General features: G+C 41.7%; 1 protein-coding gene across 2 annotated transcripts; it reads left to right on the top strand.

The window, feature by feature from the left end:
- Positions 1–785: 785 nt before the first annotated feature.
- Positions 786–19,283, top strand: dnm3b (dynamin 3b; the record flags this gene model as incomplete). Of its 2 annotated transcripts, none has more annotated exons than XM_080503947.1 (20): positions 786–946; positions 2,672–2,745; positions 2,960–3,109; positions 4,479–4,682; positions 5,507–5,605; positions 5,757–5,917; positions 6,225–6,367; positions 6,535–6,670; positions 8,301–8,368; positions 8,949–9,087; positions 9,219–9,305; positions 9,836–9,906; positions 10,056–10,110; positions 11,688–11,801; positions 15,763–15,872; positions 16,875–16,983; positions 17,260–17,424; positions 17,530–17,765; positions 17,884–18,057; positions 19,210–19,283. In XM_080503947.1, 20 exons carry the CDS (start codon positions 786–788, stop codon positions 19,250–19,252), a joined length of 2,499 nt encoding a protein of 832 aa, XP_080360073.1. In that variant the 3' UTR covers positions 19,253–19,283. The 2 variants fall into 2 exon arrangements, with proteins under 2 accessions (XP_080360073.1, XP_080360072.1); XM_080503946.1 differs by having other exon boundaries at positions 16,875–16,989.
- Positions 19,284–21,406: the final 2,123 nt, after the last annotated feature.

The raw sequence follows: 21,406 nt of genomic DNA, 5'->3' as shown, positions 1-21,406 counted from the left end.
CCATCGGACACTGAACACACTGAGGGCGTCCTGAGGCGGGGTAGGCTTTACGTCAACGCCACATTGTACCACCGTGCCAAGCATTTTCAGTTCGATTTCACCGTCTATTTGCATGCACTGAACGACGCGTTGTTGTGCTTTTATGAAGCGCGAGTCGTGTTTAATTTGTGAATCCTCGTGCGCGCGCGCACAGAGGTTGGTTGAATGTGGCGATATGAATGAAAGGCTGCGGAGCTCTCGCTCACCAAATGCCCTTGAAAGTATAGGCTTCGTGCAGCGAGCTGTATGTGTGCGTATGTGTGTGTGTGTGTGTGTGTGTTTGTGTGTGTGTGTGTCAGAAGGAGAGAGCGAAAAAGGATAGATATGAAAGAGAGAGAGAGAGGGGGGGGGGCATGTGTGGTGGTAAGCAACTGCGCAATTGTCTGTCCCTGTCTGTTCATATCTCTCTCTCTCTCTCTCTCTCTCTCTCTCTCTCTCTCTCTCTCTCTCTCTCTCTCTCTCTCTCTCTCTCTCTCTCTCTCTCCCACAGTCAGTCCGACCCTCGCTTGGCTCGGGGCAATGCGCGGCTAGATGACTTCAGTACATCAACAAGCACCGCGGTAGTCCTGGACTAATATAGCAGTGCCACGTCCCCCCTTCCTCTCTCTCTCTCTCTCTCTCTCTCTCTCTCTCTCTCTCTCTCTCTCTCTCTCTCTCTCTCTCTCTCTCTCTCTCTCTCTCGCTCTCTCTCTCTCTCTGTCTCTACCTCCAATCACTGATCTCAAGTCCCTCCATCAGAAGGCACCATGGGAAACCGTGGCATGGAGGAGCTGATCCCGCTGGTCAATAAACTGCAGGATGCCTTCAGCTCCATCGGCCAGGCCTGCAACCTGGACCTGCCTCAGATCGCTGTGGTCGGCGGTCAGAGTGCAGGAAAGAGCTCCGTGCTGGAGAACTTTGTGGGCAGGTAACATTGACCACCACAAATAGGATAATCCCTTCTCCCTTTAACCTTGAGGATGACATAAGAGGCCTATGTGGCCAAGCTCTCTGTGCTGAGTTCAAACCATCAATGCTTTAAGTCGGGGCTTGCGATGCCCACTTTCCCCTATGTTTGTGCTCTAATTTTCAACACACACCAGTATCCTGTAAATACCAACAGGGCAGGGGAGATTTATTTGGGTTACAGCTGCACCTTTGGGGATTTCAGACCAGCCAGTACCAACTGCAGAAGGGCCCTCTAACAGTCCTAAAAATATTCACTGTTTTCTTTTTTTTTTCTTCTTAACAACGCTGTCATGGCTAAATGTTCTGCAGACACCATTGCATGCAACCTTTTAAAACATCATCCTGCTATACATGCAGCAGTGTCAGCTCCCACTCTTGAAAACACACATGAATATTCATCATCTTACCCTCGAATTTCTCACAGGAAACAAGTCAATCAAGAGCCACTGCGTCTGAGCTGATATGTATTTCTTTTGCTCGATACAGTCAAGGCATGCACTTATTTCTAATAGCTCCCACTGCATTTTATCTACTGCAGGACACTATTTGTGCATTAACGTGTTGCCATGGTTTCTTGATGGCCCTGCATTAAAATGAGGCCCTCCAAATTAACTTTTAATTAGAATGTTCCACAGTTTTCTAATAATAAAGGGCTAAAGAATTTTAAGCCAGAATTTTTTTTTGTCCTAAAACTGACGACTGATTTATGTTACCTTATCTACAGCTGGATTGTATTAACTCATATGGCTGTGGACGAGTGCTATCCGAGTTATTTTGAGTTTAAAATTAGAAATTGTGGATCAGATCAATTATGATTTAAACACACTCAGATCAGTAGGATCTGGTGGTTATGAAAGCGATGATATTCAAGAGCACCCGTTTTACATGCGCCTCTGGGTTTTCCACTGTCAAACAAGTGCACAGTCATCGCTAGAGAATGTCTTTGCACCACATCCTTCAAATACACTTACTTAGCATTAGCTTTGGCTGTCTTTAAACCAAATATTGCTTGCCTGTGTATGTGTAGACTTCCAGATGGACACATTGATTTAGTCTTGATCCTTCCCTCATTGAGAGTCGTGATGCTGTGTAATAGTCCATCTGTCCAGCACCGGCTCTGAACATAGCTGAATGGACAAGTAGTAAGCTTTTCTTTGTCTTAAGTCACCCCATGTGCAGGTCAGTATGTGTTAACAAGGGTCCACAAAGCAAACCTCAGGCATATGAGATTGACTTTCAGGTGTCTGGAATGCACCCATGCTTGCAGAAGCATAGACACACAGTGTGTGGAAATACAGTGGAAATGCTGAAGCCATTGTTTTCAAATGAGAGAGCTGGCTGTCAGAGATGCTGCTCCACATGTCACCTGTGGTTTGTAAGGTCAGATCGTTCTGTTCTGTTAAATCACCTCATTGCTGCTGCATGTTAAAGCTACAGGAGCCATATTTTAAGATATTCCCCTTCCCGCTTGTTTTGGGCTGCGTTAGAGCACACTGGATACATGGCACACTTGGTGACATGCTTGTTATGAAGGGTGTAAGTATAAGAAATTGGCCCTTCAAGGCTTTGAAGGGAGAGACTTCAAGGTGAAGTTATCTTTAAGACATCTTTAGCTACGTTTTGATGAATGTTTACGTTTGCTGTGATTTGATATAGTGAGTTTTGCATGGCTCTCTTTCCTTAGGGATTTTCTGCCCCGTGGATCTGGTATTGTCACCCGCAGACCCCTGGTTCTGCAGCTTATTAGCGCTACTGCAGGTGGGTGCACAGACGTCTGCAGACCCACACATATTTGCGAGCACACATTTGCACACAGATGGAACCACTTCCTGGTTTCCTTTTTTTCTTCTATTCCTACGATTTCCCTTGCTCTTATTCCCTATGCTTCTGCTTTTATTTTTACTTTTTTCATTCACATGCTGTGAAGCCATCACTAATCTCTGTTGTATGTTCTTCATTGTCATCCTCTCAGAATGGGGTGAATTCCTCCACTGCAAAGGGAAAAAGTTCACAGACTTTGATGAGATTCGCCAGGAGATTGAGGCAGAGACGGACCGGGCCACGGGGGCTAACAAAGGCATATCTCCTGTCCCCATCAACCTGCGGGTTTACTCCCCTCATGGTGCGAAAGTACTAACTCATCCTTCTTTCTTCAACTGTCAATTAACAGTATGCATTACCACTTTTAAATGAAAGGAGCTTGTGACATGCAATGAGTCATCACATTCTGGCTTTGTGCACCAATAGCGAGGAGATAGTGTTTTTTTAAGTGGGCCATTTGAAGCAAATAAAATGGTTTTGCCGGTTCAGATTAGGACATCAAAGCAAAGCAACTGAAGTGATTTCCTTAAAAGCTTTGTGGTAATGTCCTAAAAAATATTAAAACATCTTCGGCTGATGTCTTTAGACTGTTTGCACTGTGAGAGTAAATGTTCTCCTTTGAAACCAAAGAAATGTGTAAAATAGACTTTCAGCTTCCTGCCATCTGTGATTCACTGGCACTTTTAGAGCTCAATGTGGAACTGTGAACTGTTTGGAACGATCAGGCCGCATAACAATTATTAAGAAGACCTTTTATGTTCAGTTACTATACATATACATGTACATTTTAAGCAAGACTAAAGCTTGGAAATTATCATAAAATTCCCAATATTTTGTGAGGAGATTTATCATTGTCTGTGGTGTTAGTAAAACTAAATTAGTAATGTTAATAAAGCTTTGTTCTGAATAGAAAGATATAGGTGAATGGATAAATACCAAAGCGTCGAAAACAAGACATTGAATGAAAATACACTCCACAATATCCAACTGCATCCTTGCTTATAAGGAAGTCAGACCCAGTACTGAGGAAATATTACCCTAACACTAGCCCTTTGTCTGAAAGGTATTATTTAAAATTATGAAACGAATCACAAATGGCTTGAGCAATTAGAGTAAAATTACAGACGTGCTATTTTTCCAAATTTGTTAGTTGTCTGGAATCAGCTGTTTCTACTAATTCAAGTCTAGAATGGTTGTATTTGCTCGGCCTTGAAAAGGGAATCAGAACAGTTTAAACAAACTGCAGTGAATGAATGAATGAATGAATGAATATTACTTCCCAGGTCCCTGGATGACTTAAAAAAAAAAGTAGTAGATTCTTAGATGAGCTGAAAACCGTTGTTTTTAGTATTGATTTGGTTTTCAACGTGCTTCCACTTTTTATCTGTAGCATTTGTACCAGCTCTGAAACAGCCAAGAAGAAACTTGAGGATAATAATGTGATCCAAGGAAATTATTAACAGTGAACTCTAATTTGTGGGTGCGACCTTTGTAACATTGCCAAATGCTCTAACTTAATAGCGTTTTGCTTATATACTCTACCCCGAATACGAAAACCAATAGCAAACCACCAAAGCTTAATAAATGCAGGGAAAATAATTACGAGGCCACAGAATATGCCACAGGTATGGTCTGGTGTTATACTATATGTCATTTCTCTTTCTCTGCAGTGCTGAACCTAACCCTCATCGACTTGCCAGGCATCACTAAGGTGCCAGTTGGAGACCAGCCTGTAGATATTGAGCAGCAGATCAGGGAAATGATCATGCAATTCATCTCCAGAGAGAGCTGCTTGATTCTCGCCGTCACCCCAGCCAACACTGACCTGGCCAACTCTGATGCCCTGAAACTGTCAAAGGATGTGGACCCCCAAGGTAAGAAGAGGGCGTCATGGGGTCAAAGTGGCCGTCGCAAAGATCTTCAGTATGAACATGAACGTAATAAAGACAAAAGAAAGCAATGTTTAGGTTGCTGGGACAAAATATATGGAGTAAGACACACGGAGTGCTTCACAGCTGCAGAGGCACTGACCTTGTGTTTTGACCTTTCTGAATGTGGAAAGAAGAATTTCCCTGTAGGGATCGATCAGGTGTCACATCATTTATAGAAACAAGACACCAAGAGGAGAAAAAAAGAGGATAAGCAAGTGAGAGACGAAGTAGAACTCCAATTGGTGAAGTAAAGAAAGACAGGATGGATTTCTGTGTGAGATAGCGAGGAAACATTCTAAAGGAGAAAGGAAAAGTCCTCATTTAATGGTCAAGATTTTGACCTTCAGACAGAAGAGAAGATATGAAGAGAGAGAGTTAGCTAAGAAAATGAGGAGGATGTGGAAAAATAACCTTGTAAAATGGATGATGAAAATTAGATAAGAAGTAAAGGGGCAGGGATGAAGAGGGAGAGAGGGCAATAATAATAGGATGAAAAATGAAAACAAAGGTTGTCAGGAAAGAGCAATGAAGAGAAGCTGAATTAAAAAGCACAAGACGTTGAAGACAACACAAACTAAGATATTTAATATGATAGGAAATAAATCTTCTGTACAGAATACTGTTGAGTGGATTTGGCAAAGTCTTTGTATGTACTGTATATGTACTGAAATGCAAAGTGGGGATCCTCCACATTATAAATACTCACATTCAAGAACATCAAACTATTTGGGTGTTTTTTATTGTCCCCTAACTTTTTTTTTTTCCAGGTTTGAGGACTATTGGAGTAATCACCAAACTGGATTTGATGGATGAGGGCACGGATGCCCGAGATGTGCTGGAAAACAAACTGCTGCCACTTCGAAGAGGTGTGTAGGAGTTTGTTAGTCAGCTGTGGCAGCCAGCGTCTTTCTGGCTTTTGCAGTCGGCCTTTCTTTTTGTGGGCTTACGCTTTCTAACCGTGTGTCTTTTTTTTTCTCTTTCTCTCTCTCTTTTTTTTTTTTTTTTGCTGGTCACCAGGATATATTGGAGTGGTGAATCGCAGTCAGAAGGACATCGATGGAAGGAAGGACATCAAGGCGGCTTTAGAGGCTGAAAGGAAATTCTTTTTGTCCCACCCAGGATACAGGCACATGGCTGAAAAAATGGGCACCCCACGTTTGCAGAGAGTGCTGAACGAGGTGACATAGATTTACTCCCAGTGCTTCCCTTCAGTGCACTTTGCATAATTAATAAGAGAGTGGCCTACTTTTTTTTTTCCCACTGCACATCAACGTCAGTGACATAAACCTGTCTGTAGGTTAAAGTCAACTACGCTTTTCCCCAGTTCTTCCCCTAATAGTTTTTAAATCATGCAGGATGCCACAGGATCAATGATTGATTTGTGTCTTTATCTGCACAGCCTGCATGCCGGCGACTCCACATCGTCATTAATGACCTTGTGCGATCTGAACTAGTTACGTTTCTCCTTGTTTTGTGTCTCCATAGCAATTGACCAACCACATCCGGGACACTCTGCCAGCTTTCCGCAGCAAGCTGCAATCCCAGCTGTTGGCTCTGGACAAGGAGGCAGAGGAATACCGGGGATACCGGCCTGATGACCCATCTCGCAAAACCAAGCAGCTGCTGCAGTCAGTATACTTTCTTTCCCACGCCAGAAAGCCTTTACATTAGATCTGGTTACCAGAAAATATGCGTCATGCTCAATGTCCCCCTTCTTTCTTTACTTCTTTTCAGCATCAGAGCGCACTACTAGTCTGTCATCAGATCAACACGTTTGCCTGTTTTTGTGTTGTAGGATGGTGCAGCAGTTCTCTGTGGATTTTGAGAAGAGGATTGAAGGTTCGGGGGACCAAGTGGACACAGTGGAGTTGTCTGGTGGAGCGAAAATCAACCGCATCTTTCATGAGCGTTTCCCCTTTGAGCTAGTCAAGGTGATATGCTGCTTGTGAACAAATGTATTAACAGCAGTAGAATAACCTCCGACCAGTGACTAGAATCATCATGAACACAAACTTCAGAAAACTGAGCTTCCATTCATTCTCTATGCAGCTTTATCCATCTTAGGGTTGCAGATCTGGGTGGAGACGATCACAGCTGACAATGGCCAAAGGCAGGATACACTTTGTACAGGTCACCAGGCCATCAGAGGGCAAACGCAGGGAGAATCACATACTCTCGCACCTTTGGGCAATGTATAATCAGTAATTAGCCTCAAATGCATGTTTTCTGACTGCGAGGGGAAACCAGACTCCCAGAAACCCCCCACCCCCCAACAAAAACAAAGAAAGACCCCAAACCTATACATGGAGTTAACATTCTCGCTATAAGCTGACAGCTAACAGAGGCAGATGTACTGCTGTACACTTAAGTACACCACATTCTGTGGTATACTTATTTTATTTTTATTTCAGTGCCTTATTTGAGTTTCTTCTTGTTACTTTTGTTCTGAATTACGCATTCAGCTGAATTATAGCATTGCCCCGGAATCCATTTGCAAGATTGTGTTTCCTTTCAAAATACTGACATGGACAGTAGAAACTACATAGTGAACATCTACAACAACGACACCCCCAGTACCAATCTTTCTACTTGTTTTAAAATAATGCACATTTTTCTCACTGAACATAAGATTAAATGCCACATTCTACAGCCTTTTTCCTTTGTTTCCTTTTTTCTTTGCCCTGATTTCTGCCAACTCCCCTCACACACTGTACTTACCTCTTATATTCTCTCTATTGTGATTTTCTTTTGAAAGATCTCTAAATAGCTTCCCTGTCATGAATGCCTTATCAATCTTTGCAATGCATTTTTTTTAAACAGTTTTCTCTCTCTTTTTGAGGATAATTTTTTGAAACAACTGTCTGAAGTACTTGCCAATAGCCAGTGTGCTTCCTGCAGCAGTTAAGAGGTCAACAGTGAGCATATTCTTAGTTGAGAAAAGCTTCACCAACACAGAATGAAGTAATATACTGTTGTGCTATTGTGAACAGGACCAGAAGCAAAACACATACGGTTGTCAGAATTGGTCAGATATATTTACCATTTCATGAAAGGGAATCAAATTGTTCCCCCGCGGTTATAACAACTGGTGACATGTTCAAGGATTTCCCTTTCTTTCAGTGTTAGTGGAGCCTGGCTACAGCCTGATTGATCCTAATTATTTTAGTAACACAATCAGTTGGGAGAGACAACAGTAGATCATCAATTCCCACCCTCTGCCCTTTGGAGAGAAAAAAAAACATTTGTCTATGTAAGCTTTAACCTTCAAAATAATACTATAATGACAAGCTTTGCTAATGTTAAGTTGTGTCTGATGGCAACATGAACCTCTTTTACCGCCAAACCTATTTATACCGGTACATTACTTAAATAATGTCTGTACAGCCGTCTGCTTCTCCAGACTGAAGATATGATAAAGACTTTGGTTAATTCATTATTTATTGTCTCCTTGACCCTACAATAAATGGTCTGAACTGTTCCTATTTTCAACATGAAGTGTTTTCTGTGTAGACACTTTTTCACATCTAAGATCGTCTTTTTTTTCCTCAATTTCTTTGTCAGATGGAGTGCGATGAGAAAGAAATGCGCCGTGAGATCAGTTATGCTATCAAGAACATCCACGGTATCAGGTAGGTTCATGCCAGTTTCTCAAGCCAGTAAACAGCTCCCATAAATGTTACGGTCTTATTATGCGATGCTGCCTTTTTCTACATTTCGTCTCTTGACATTAAAGACTCGTGAATGCTTGACTGCTTCTTGGATAGATTTTATTGATATGGTAAATATGTTACCAACTAAAAAACTAAAACTAAAGACTGTGAAAATATTTCAGTGAGGATTTATGTAGAAGGGTGGAGCATGTCCTATTTTTGCTTACAACGTTCACTCCAGGCTCTTTGTGTGTCTCTGATTCAGTGGCGGTTACCCACCGCAACCAAAAAGAAATTGCCACCCAGGCGAGATAAAATCTGACATTTAAAAAAACCTCACATTTTTAGCCTGACTGTCCTCAAAAACAAAAGCAGGTCTGTGATGACTTTTAGTTTTTTTTTTAAAACATCCTTTCATGTTTGCAGCCACATATGAAGCCTGTGGTTACAAATGGCAGGGAAATAATGTAGAATCGGAATCCTGTACTACTAATGCAGCAACCAAGTATGTAATTGAATTTTGTACTATTATTTTATTTGTGTTCTCTGTGGGATCCAGGACTGGACTTTTCACCCCAGACATGGCATTTGAGGCCATTGTGAAGAAGCAAGTCATAAAGCTGAAGGAGCCTTGTGTGAAGTGTGTGGATATGGTCATACAGGAGCTGATCAACACTGTGCGACAGTGCTCCAACAAGGTACCTCTTCTACCCACAAGCTTTCTGCCAAAGCCCCAGCTTCTTATTCAAAGTTGAAAATTCTATGGAGAAATTCACATTTTCACATCTATTACGTGGATGCAGTGGAATTCTTTGTGATGTGATTTCAGCTGGAGTGCTTCCCCATGCTGCGCGAGGAAACTGAGAGAATTGTGACGACTCATATCCGAGACCGAGAGAGTCGCGCCAAAGACCAGGTAACACTTGATACACTGCAATTATAGACGCACACTTTAGCTTGTGAGACATGATATGACGCATTTAATCACATATACATCCAAAGTTGTGCAGAGGGATTTTAAACGAGTTTCATTTAATCAGTCTATGTATAAGTGAATCAATAATGATAAACCACAATAGGTAATTAACAAAAAGGACATATATGTCAGTGAGAGAAGACATTCATCCATCCTTCCGTCTTCTACATAGCTTTGACCATCTCAAGGTCAGAGGTCACTTGCAGAAAATCCCAGCTGATTATGGTTAAAGGCAGGATACACACTGGACAGGTTGCACTTCCATTACAGGGCAAATACAGACAGTTATACACATAAACAGCCACACCAACCTTGAATCACAAATTCAACTTGTGTGTTCTGAGTGCAAACAAAGAAAATGCACACACATGGGCGACCATGCGAACCATGCGATATATAGACTCATGAGGATTAAAAAAATGGATAACAACCCTTCCTCACGTCATATTTAATGTTCTGTGTCTTTTCAGGTTCTGCTGTTGATTGACATTCAGCTCTCGTACATCAACACGAACCATGAGGACTTCATTGGTTTCGCCAAGTAAAAACTGAATCTTATATAATAATTTCAGCATGTTGACATGAAATATGTAAACATTTCAGACCATTGTCTTCTCCTCTTTCCTCGATGTTCCTTTTTTTTCCTCCCCATCATCCCTCCTCTTTTGTTTTATTGTCTCTCTGTCTCAGTGCACAGCAAAGGAGCAGTCAGACTAATAAGAGCCAGAGTTCAGCTGGAAATCAGGTGAGCATTTGTCACGTCTTGCGTGTCTCACACAAACAGGGAAGCAAAAGGTCTAGGGAGTCCTGCACACCCACAGTGGCAAGATGGTTACTGCCACAAACAAAAAAGGAAATTAAATGAAAGAGGACTATAGCAGAAACCTCTCGTTCATTTGGAGAAATGTTTGGTGTTGCACATTTCTGTTGTTTGCTTTTTATCCTACTTTTTGGATGTTGTTGTTGATGTTCAGTTCTGTTTTAGTCTTGCATGCTTTGGTATGTTTTATTTGGGCAACAGTTCTGAACAGTGTTTTGTTTTTTTTGTTTTTTTTGCTTATTTGGTTTTAGTTAAGTTAAAGAATCACATTGGGTTCTATTACCTTTGCCCACCATCATCACTGGTGTTGTTGTTGAGACATTTCCCTTTTGTTTGAACCCCTCATGTGTCGTCAAGGTGCCACTTTGCATTTCATCCCCATCCCTTAGTGAGAATCTCAGCTGCCCTCTTATGGGTGTCTGTTGGTGAGTATCGCTCATTGTGGGTTTTTAGTTTGCAATGTCATTTGTGCCTGCAGTAACACCTCTGCCCCTTTGTGTGGTGCTCTCCAGCACTGCTGCTATTAAAAAAAAAAAAAAATATTACAACTTATATCATTTTTCCATTCAGACAGGTCAAGAATGCTAATTGGCTTCTCTTGGGCAGAGGTTTTTCTTCCTTTTTCAACATTAGATGAGTTGCCATCTTTAAAAAAAAAAACCCACATTCCTTCCTGTTGCAGGCCTCCTCTCCTCCCGCATCAGGCCTGATTGTAAGAGTTTACTTTCTAACTGTTTACTCTCTAACACCCACCAAGGCCTGCAGACTACAAGGGGTTCCCAGCTAGATGTGAAATAATTACATTTCCTACGGTTTGGCAGTAAACGTCTTTTAGATTTAATGTGTCCAAATGCTGCTTCTTTTAACATCCTGTCATGGTTTCAACCACAAAAGAGCTCTCTGATTTGTGCCTCCAACAAAAAGGCTTGGTAATGATTTGGGTAACCTCCTTAGTGAGTCTTCGGCAGTGCAAGATTGACAGTAATCTAACCGTATAATCACTTGGCACTCTGTCCACCACGGGCCTGTTTGTGCCAGGCCTGCTGGGTTAATTCACCTAACACAGAAGATGTACACACGCTCTATCGTGCGCTGGAAAGACTAAAACACCGTTGTCACTTAACGAGCTAACACGGACCTGTGTTTGTGGCCTTGTGAACACAGTTCCCTGAATGAGACTGCACTGACACACACAGTCACATGCCAGGCCCTGAACGAGTCACAAAGACACAATGACACACCTAACCCGACCTCCACACTCATGTCACCCTGATTCATGCTTTGATGATTTGCACAGATTTGTTCTGTCTTCTCTAGTTTGAGCCAGGAAATATCACGTGTAGTCTTTGTGTTTTGACGTGGATGAGTCATTTGCTATTGATAAAACCTCTAAAGACAAAAAAACAAAACTATATTGCTTTGTATTATTATTATTATTTTACATTTTATTTAAATGATGCCTACAAACGTGTTGTAACTTGTTGACCGTACCCTCCCCTCAGGTCATCCGCAAAGGCTGGCTGACAATTAACAACATCAGTATCATGAAGGGAGGAGCCAAGGAGTACTGGTTTGTGTTGACTGCTGAGAGCCTCTCCTGGTTCAAGGATGATGAGGTGAGCTGGAAGCATCTGAACTCATTATTATTCTTTTTTATGTGAGAGTTCTCATGAAGCCAATATTTTCGGCAGGTTATATGTTTTAAATGATTGAGCACCTTTTATTTCTTTTTTGTCAGTTTTATAGCTAGCGATATTCTGGTTTTGGATTCAGACTTACTGCTCTCATTGTGTTGTTTTTGGCCACAGGTGACTGATATTTCTCTCTGACTGATATAGGAGTTTTTAGCACTCTATATAATTTCTCTTCTTATAAATAAATCCATAATGGCTGGTTTTGATTTGAACACTATGTGCTATTTGAAACTGCCCAGGAGATCAGATTAGTAGATGAAAAATGACACGGAAGAGAGTTTTTTTCTTTTCATTGGTCTTTATATTTACAATGACTATAGTTTAAGATATTGCGAATAAGTTCATTCATTATGGATAACAGCCTTTATGTTATACAGAATTACACAAACTAATGAATTCATAAAGTGATGCATTAATGACTTACTTCCCTTGGGAATGTTTAAAAGCAGATTTTGTATCATTTCATTTCAACTTTGTTTCGACGTCCTGCTGGTTTTGTCGTAAAACACTGGTCTGCATCGCCGAGATGCAGCATCTGTTCCATTCCGCTGGCTCAGTTTGCCGGGCTGATGTCTATCTGCCTGTCTGTGCCTGCTGTACAGGTTCGAGGATATTCTGCACAGCAAGTGTAGATAGGCAGACATACCACAACTCCTTCAGCCAAGTGGCGCTGCTGCTGTTGCTGTTGCTGCTGCTGTGTTGTTTTGTTGCAACAGTACAGTCCTAAAAGACACACAGACAGAAAATAAAATGTGTTTGCCATTGTAATTACTAAACAGGTTTCCAACTGAACTCTGAGTTTATCTTGCTGGCAGTGCAATATTTGAATATTTGGATGTTGCCAGAGAGTCTATCATCAGCATGATGAAGCAGTTTACTGTATGAATCCCATATGTGAAGAGTTTGGCCATGGTTCTGTCGTTCGCTCGTTCTTTCCATTCATCTTCTCAATTGTCTTGACGTTTACCCCTCTCTTCTCTCTTCCCTCTCTCCCCACCTCTTTCCTTTGGGAGTTTAGGCATTCACTTTTTCTTTGCAAACTTTGGAACAGTCCCAATTCTAACCAAAGGTTGCCTCACAGACAGAGAAAATATATGGAAGCACTTTCAATCCTCAGACAGCACATGGGGCTGCACAGCATCGGGTCTGCAGATTGTCATTTGAGACTCTCGTGTGGTAATGTAGGAAATTATAGACTCTGCTGGCTTCGCCTTGTATATTTCTGTGTTACACTCCGTGAACTTTCTATAGTCACATATGCAGGAAAGTGTACACGTACGTCTGCACATACTCACATTCGCGCACCCTCCTCCCTCTCTCATAATGTGGTTGGCAGTTACTTTGGAACTGCTCGCATTCTTGGCAGTGAAATCACAAGTTTTCAATCCAAACATCAGCCTCCAGTGTTTCAGTGGGAAGAAATCCCTCCAATTATATATCAGCATCTCAATCCGACCTAACCGTCTGTTTTTGTCCTTTTGCTTCTAAAGTGGCTATTGCTCAGTCACAATGACTCACTGATCACGTATGTATGTACGCTTACACCAAGAAGTCACATTTCCACTCACTGGTTTTCGATAAATATAAAAACAGCACACGACCCTAACAAAAACCTACTTAATCTCATGCTGACTGGTTCAAACAGCCTTTGTGTGCAAGACTTCTTTGTGCACTGTGGCTGTAGCTGCTGTTTTATTGCACTCTCTGCAAAATGGTTTTCATACCAGCTTGTCGCAGTCATTTGACACCACAGCAATCTTGTATACATCAGTGTCCGTTGCCTTTCTCGCACTCTCGTTCCACTTTGACCACCCACAGAAATAACTTCACTGGAGGTGTCTGACTGTATTTTCAAACTGCACTTGATTGATTGGCCCTTCGTTCCTTTGGCCTGTGTTTGATGCTTTGCAGCCGCTTTCGTACCCCCCCCCCCCCCCCCCCCCCCCCCAGTGGACCACATCTTCATCAGAGCACCAGGCTAGCACTTACTGGACACTTACTCATTCACGCTATAAATCATGTGAGCTGGTTATTTCGTGAATTTGAGTTTTAAATTCTTTATCATTATTGCTCAAAATTTGAGTTTTCTCACACCCTGGTTTTCACAGCAGATTTCCAATTGTGCAGTTAGTGTTGGGATCTGGTGATGCATGTTTATTCCAAGAAAAAGAATTGAAAAGGAAGTGGTGAGTGTTAAAGTGCACTGAGAACAAAATACAGATCAATACAGATCAAATTATATTTAGATTAAAAATAGCAGGTGAAGAAAAGCAACAGATGCACACAAAAAAAAAAAGCAACATAACACGCATATTAACGGCCTGAAACGGCAACAGAGAGAGAGAGAGACACACACAGAAGGACAGACTGACAGAAGAGGTGTCCATGCCCAGTCTAACCAATGTGCAGACTACTGTACACCAGTATGACAATGAACAGGTAGTCTGAACACTGGGTGGACGGAGCCGGAGTTAAGAGCCAGGCCTTGTGTGCTGTTTTCTGCCATTCCAGATGCGCGTGGCTCTGTCGTCTGTGCCCTCCCTTCGCCCCTCTCCATTTTGGCCGCAAGGATCCCGAAAACCCCTCAAAAGTGCGATTCGTCTCATCCGCATTTGCCGCATTCTGTCCTTAGATTTTTTTTTTTTTTTTTTTTGCGCACATCTCTTGGCTTGTTTATTTGTTTTGGTAGGCGTCTGGGCTCTGGGTCCCCTCGCGGTCCGTTTTGGTCACGCCGGCCATGAAGAGTATCCAGCCTTGACGTGGCATATTCGCTCAGGCGACTGGGACAGACTGGCTGCGCGTTCAGGGAGGAGATATTACAAAAAAGAGGGAAAGAGAGATGGGGGGAGTGAGTGAGTGAGAAAGGGAGCGAAAGAGAGAGGAAGAGGGAGGAGACCCATGTGACCATATATGGGTTGTAGTGACCCCTTGGGGAATACAACCCAGAAGAGTCTGCAGAGTTTTCCTGTCTTCTCTTTGTCTTCTCCCATCATCCCCTTTAATTCTTACCTGCAACCATCTACCAACACTTTCCAGACCGTCAGACCAGATGTGGGCTTTCTTCTGCAAATCTTTCGCAAATCCACGTTGGTGTTTCTTCTTCTCAGTCTCTCCTCCTCCTTCACCCGCCATCTCTTTAACTTCTCCCTCCTTCCCTGCTTCTCTGTGTGCTGCTAAGCACTACCAGATGTTGAGTTTTAACGCCAGGCTGTCATTTAATCTCTCTCGCTCTCTCTCCCTCCTTCAAAAAAAAAAAAAAAAATCAGGCAGGAAGTGGGCCCCTCTGGAATGGAAAGAAAAAATATTGAAAAAATATTGAGGGGGAGGGATAAAAGAAAAAAAAAAGATGGCGAGAGTTAAGGAAGATGGAGGCTTGGATGAAGTGTAAAAAGAAGAGGAGGGTTTAGTGGATGTGACACAGCTCTTCTTTGAATCTACAGTCGCACCAAGTCGAGCGGCTCTCTGGACCTCCAGCGCCTTCATAGCTCGGTGTGTTCTGTCTTTACTACAGCCAAAGCGTTTCTTCAGCCTTTAGTTCCACATCCAAACGTACCGTGAAGAGCGACTGTGTCTTGACCCACACTGTAATGACTTCCACATGTGCTCTCCTTTTGCCTTTTTTCTTTCTCTGTTTCTGCTTCCCCTTCTCCACCCACTCCCCCTCCTTACCTCCCACCTTCTTTTCTCCCCCATTCCTCCTCTCTCCCGTCACCTCCTCCTCCTCTTTCTGCCCACCCCCCATCTCACTCTGTCCCTGTTTTAAAATCTGATTTCACCTCTCCTCTAAGGCAAATTACAGCGCAACAATGGGGCACAATGGGGCACAATGGTTCCAGTTGTGAAAGTGACTGTGATCGATGTCTTCCGCTTTCCTCTTTTGCAGGAGAAAGAAAAGAAGTACATGCTGCCCCTGGACAACCTGAAGGTCCGCGATGTGGAGAAGAGCTTCATGTCCAGCAAGCACATATTCTGCATCTTCAACACAGAGTCAAGGTCGGCTCAAAGTCCCTGCTATTTCTTATTTTCCACTCAGCTTTGTACAAGCTTGCCAGTGATCAAACACACCAAGATTTTAGTGACAAGAACCACATGCAGTAGATGCTGTGTGCTGCTGAAAGATGTTTTCGATTATGTGTTATGCATATCATGTGTGCTTGCATGAATACCGGCTGGGACAAAAGTGAAGTAGTTCTAATAAAGTAAGCCTCGGTTAATGGATTTTGTCATTTCTAGGATATTTGTTAAAAATACAAGGAGTGCAAAAAGTTGTATGTCATGGTATTTTACAAGAATGAATACACCATTTTATTTCTGGTGATTTAATAAGAATGATACTAAAGTGAATTCAGCAAAAGAACGTCAGCTTTTATGTAGTATTACACAGTGAAACTGTTACAGAGGTGGGACTTGCTCTCAGGCAGTGTCTTTAGGTAAAACATAATAACAATCATATCACTTAAATACAATATGACAAATATAGCTTCACTTAAAGTTGAAAATAACAATGTGTCAATAATGCTGTGTTAGATGAAGCTGCTTTATTCAACAGTGATATTTGAGGGGTCTTAGAAGTGATTCTTGGGAAATAATATATAAACAAAATACATTTATGATACAGGAGTTTGCTTTATGGTTGTTGCTTTATACCTTTTATACTTTTCTAGCTTTATACTTCGAACCTACCAGGGTTTTGCTGGTTTTAAAGTATTGTTACACTTTTTAACTCAAGTTTGCAAATTAAAACTTTGAAACCACAAAAGTAGCCACATGGAATAACTTACAAAACGCACTATGGGATCGATACTTCCAAATGTTTCGTTTTTTCTTTTGAATATTCTTACCATAGTGAGCATTTTGAAAACACTCACATCGTCATTAAATACACTTTTATCAAGATGTGTGACTCATCCTGAATCCCTATTTGATCATCCATTTTCTATACTTATCCAACTTAGAGGGGCTACCCCTGTACGATCTCTTCTGTCTGGTCTTCAGGAATGTGTACAAGGATAATCGCACCCTGGAATTGGCCTGTGACACTCAGGATGATGTGGACAGCTGGAAGTCTTCGCTCCTCCGCGCTGGGGTCTATCCTGAGAAGACTGTTACGGTTTGCAAACCCATTTATTCTCCGCTTTGTAAGACGAGCTCATTCAGACTGGCTCTGTTGTCTGATCCAAACACCATCTCTAATATCACTCCTCATTTTCTTAACTGCTGCTGACATTTCTGGGTTCCACCTTGTTTTGAACGCATGAAGAATTTTATGAATCATATGTTTTTACTTTGTGTGATTTACGTAAAATGCCAACAATAAAATAGTATATGCGTTTGTGAATGTAAGCATTTTCGTTCAATGTCTCTTGTCACTTCCGTGCAGGTTGAGAGTGAGACAACCACCACTGCAGATAACTTTTCCATGGACCCTCAGCTTGAGCGTAAAGTGGAAACCATCCGTAACCTTGTGGATTCCTATATGGCTATTGTCAACAAGTGCATCCGAGATCTCATGCCCAAGACCATCATGCATTTGATGATCAACAATGTAAGGAAAAAACCCCAAAACATACTAAATCCTTAGTTAAAACTTTTCCCCTCTCACTCTCTCAGTTGTGATTTACAACCCCTCACTTCCTCTTCCCACCACAAGGTGAAGGACTTCATCAATGCAGAGCTGTTGGCTCAGCTATACTCTGCAGGTGACCAGAACGCTCTGATGGATGAGTCCCAGGAGCAGGCGCAGAGGAGGGATGAGGTGCTGAGAACCCACCAGGCTCTGAAGGAGGCCCTGGCCATCATCGGTGATATCTCCACCACCACGATCACTGTACCCATGCCTCCCCCCGTCGACACTTCCTGGATGGGAGGATCTAGTGGTGGTCGCAGGTAAAGTCAATTTAACAGCTACACGCATACAGACGGAAATAGGAATGAAAGCAAATGAGGGCATTGCTGACTTGCTCCTTAAATCTGTCCCTCTGCCCTCTTCCTCTCTGCTCTTCAGGTCTCCTCCGCCCAGCCCCACTGCCCCCAGGAGGATGTCTTCGGGCCAGCGTCCTGCTCCCCGAGGAGCCCCGCCTCCACCAAACCGTCCAGGACCCCTGGGGCCTTTCAATAACACCGCTGACAGCCCTCAAGCTCCCAGCCGCCCTAACAGGGCCCCACCTAGCATCCCAAGGTGAGTTCATTTTTCCCTTTTAGTGCTCGCTGGAGTTTTATTGAGATTGCTTTTTCCCATTGAACAACTCAATCGATTTTTTTTTTTTTTTTTTTTTGTGGCACACATGGAGAAAACGATGCAATTTAATATTTCATGAGGGGAAACTTTCCTGGTAATAGCATCAACCTGTTTCATATGTATTCAGGCATCTTTTATTTTTTAAATTGCATAACAAAGGACGTTGCTGACAATATAATCCACTGATCTGACTCCGGTCGGATTTAAAATCTCAGTCACTCTCTCCACAAATGCTCTTTATCTGGCATTGGATTAATATTAATACTTTTGCATCTGTGAAATTAAATCTGCTTTAATGTTGTTTGTGTAGCAACTCACCTAACCACAGCCAAGCACGAGACAATCTATAGTCGATTGACTCTAATATTAGTACAGATTCCTTTGCGTGTTCATGCATCAAACTAATTCTCATAAACATGCATTAAACAAACATATTTAAAGAAATACACACACTGACATCCATTAAGTATGAAAAAAAAATACTATAACATTGACTTTTCTGCCACTGTTTGATATTATCTGAATGTACATTAATGTAGGTTTGACCTTCAGTCAGACAAAGGCCACCGACCACTTTTTTCAACGTTTCTAGTCTTTGTGTTCATCTGACCAAACATGTTCATTGTAGAATAATATTCAGTGCGAACGCATAAAACAATATTGACGAGAAATTAGATTAACAAAAGGGGATCTAAACCTCTCAAACAAGCCTTTCCAAATCTCCACATTCCTCTCAGATGAAGTTTGTATCATTTATAAAAAGTATTAAAAATGTGAATTTGATTTATACAAATGCCTTAATTTGTTTAATGAGATTTGTAATTATTTGTTTACTAAGAAAGGTGGGGTCAAGGTCCCCCTCATTCCCACCAGCATAGTACAATGACGTTTGGCTTAACAGCATAGAATGTTATAGTATCACATAGTTTAACATAGTATTATAAAGTTTAGGTTTTCAAGAAACTGTATGTATTCTGTTATCTTGTGAATTTATGTATGCACTAAAAATGTGTCTTTCCTTTTCTTTTCGCTTCCTTTCTTAAATCTTTTACCCTCATCATCTGTCAAATCTTTTTTTTTTTTTTTCTTTAGTCGGCGGCCCCCTCCCTCTCCTACAAGACAAGTCCCACCATAATGATCTACAGGGGTTCCTCAAACCCTGGTCTCTTTTTCCTCGCCTATGCCATCCCTCCTCTCTTAGCCATGGCTCTGCTGTCCTGGTCCTTAGTGCAGACACTGAAGTCTTTGACCCCCCCCTTGACCTTCAATTTCCTGCCAGGTGACGATGTCCATATATCTATGTACAGTATGGTACTTGTCTTGTGGTGTATGTATATGTGCGCTTGTTGCTTGCCTGTGGTCCAGGTTTGCTTAGCAGGTCCACTACCCAGTATCAGTCCCTGGAGCCTCTTTACCCCCACACACCCGAGCCCTTCTGCCAAGTCAGCCATTACCCCCACTTGCTGCTTCTACATGAAAATACGCTCAGCAGTCATACTGCCCTGCTCATTCCAAAATGCAGCATGGCACATAAGCTGCTTTTATTGCATGGGAGTGTGTGTATGTAGAATGTGTGTGTGTGTATGTGAGTGTTTTGTGTGTATGTATATGAGGGAGGGTCAAATTTGCCTATATATATAGGCTGGGTTTGATTTAGTATTGTATTAATTTATTGTATAATGGGCCCCCCTAAGTGTTGAATATCAGCCTGATGTTCTCTTAGGAACAGAAGTTGTACCTTAATATATGTGTAAATATGCGTTCACATGTGCGAATAATACTGTATGTGTGTGAATGTGGGTGTGTGTGTGGATGTGTGAGGACATGTGTGCATGTGCTGTTTGTCTGCACGTTTGTTGGCGTTTCAGTTCTATTTGTTTTCATGGTCAAAGCTGTTAATGATGAATCATAAAAACCCTCTCGGGTCAATTCAATGTTGGACTTTTGTGAGTTGTTCCTGTGTTGTAGTAGCAGCCATACACACATAGCAAGGCTGAGGAGCACCTTCAGTATTCTCTATATGGAAAACAGCCTCAATAATGCATTTAAACTTGTCATAGGTGTCCACCTGTGCTGTATCAATGGTCAAATCGTGACCCTTGCCACCTTAAGATCTGATACGGACGCTGACTGGTGAGATAGATGGGTGATGAAATTTTCCACTTATTAAAATGATGTGTAATTTAATGTGGCAAAACACAAGGTCCCCCATTAATGAACAAATACCATGCATTGACATGTTTCCATTTAGCCCTTTTCTCAGGTTTGAAACATGCAACTCCATTCATATCGCAAATTAGCTTTTCATATTCTTCTCAACGTTTTTTTTTTCTTTGCTCTCCGCACAACCATGAAAGCCACTCAGTCAGCGTTTGCATCGAGGCTTAAGGTTGTAATGTCAATGTTCAAGTGCTTCTCTGTCAGTTTGTTATTGTGTATGTGGGCCTAAACTGTGTTCTGATGTATATAGGTAATGATAAGGAGATACTGTACCTGTGGACTATAAAGACCTCATCAAGGATCCTAGCGCTTTAATTGTTCTCTATGTCTCTATTCACTAAATGCTCTCTTCTCTCTAATTTAGACTGCCTTACTGGCATGAATTACAATTCTGTATTGCCAAAGCTAAATGTAGAAAGAGAATTGTGAAGTTGGAAAAAAACAAAACTGCTCAAGATCAACAATTGAATGGTTCCAATATAGTGAGATGATGTTGTTTCCAGAGGGCTCAATGGTAAATTGGGAAAATGCATCAGTTGTTATTTTCTGTGTCTGTATTGCTCCTCAATAAACTTCTTCCTCATAATGTCACAAGTTGTCGAGTGATTCTTCATTATTTCACAAAGAAGATTTTATCTAGAGTTTACATAGTTATGCAGGCCCTATCAATGATTTTGTTTACGTGAAGTGTGGCATCCCCACGGGGAGTCAGTTAGTACTTAAGAATCAAATAATGATGCCATTTCTGATGCATGCAATACCACGACTTTGCTTTTATTTTTTAATCACTTTTTACATTTTTATGTGTAAAACAAAAAAGCCTGTGTAGCTACGCTTCATTTGTGTTGCAACACAGAGTGCAGTTTCTACTGAAATGTGAACATTTACATGGTTATTTACTGACCTCAATCGCAAATGTTGTTTTGCCTTTAACAGATCACTGTATTCAAGGATATCTAAGGATTAAACATTGACCTTTCTCATCACCTTTCTCAAACCATGTAACAAGCAGCAAGACAAGTAACAGCATGAATCAGCCCTGCGCAGCAGTCTTTGGCCCATGATAACA

The sequence above is a fragment of the Blennius ocellaris genome (assembly GCF_963422515.1).
Source record: "Blennius ocellaris genome assembly, chromosome: 10".
Classification (NCBI taxonomy): Eukaryota; Metazoa; Chordata; class Actinopteri; order Blenniiformes; family Blenniidae; genus Blennius; species Blennius ocellaris.
The sequence above is the reverse complement of the archived record's forward strand: the minus strand, read 5'-3'. Positions and strand labels throughout refer to the sequence as shown.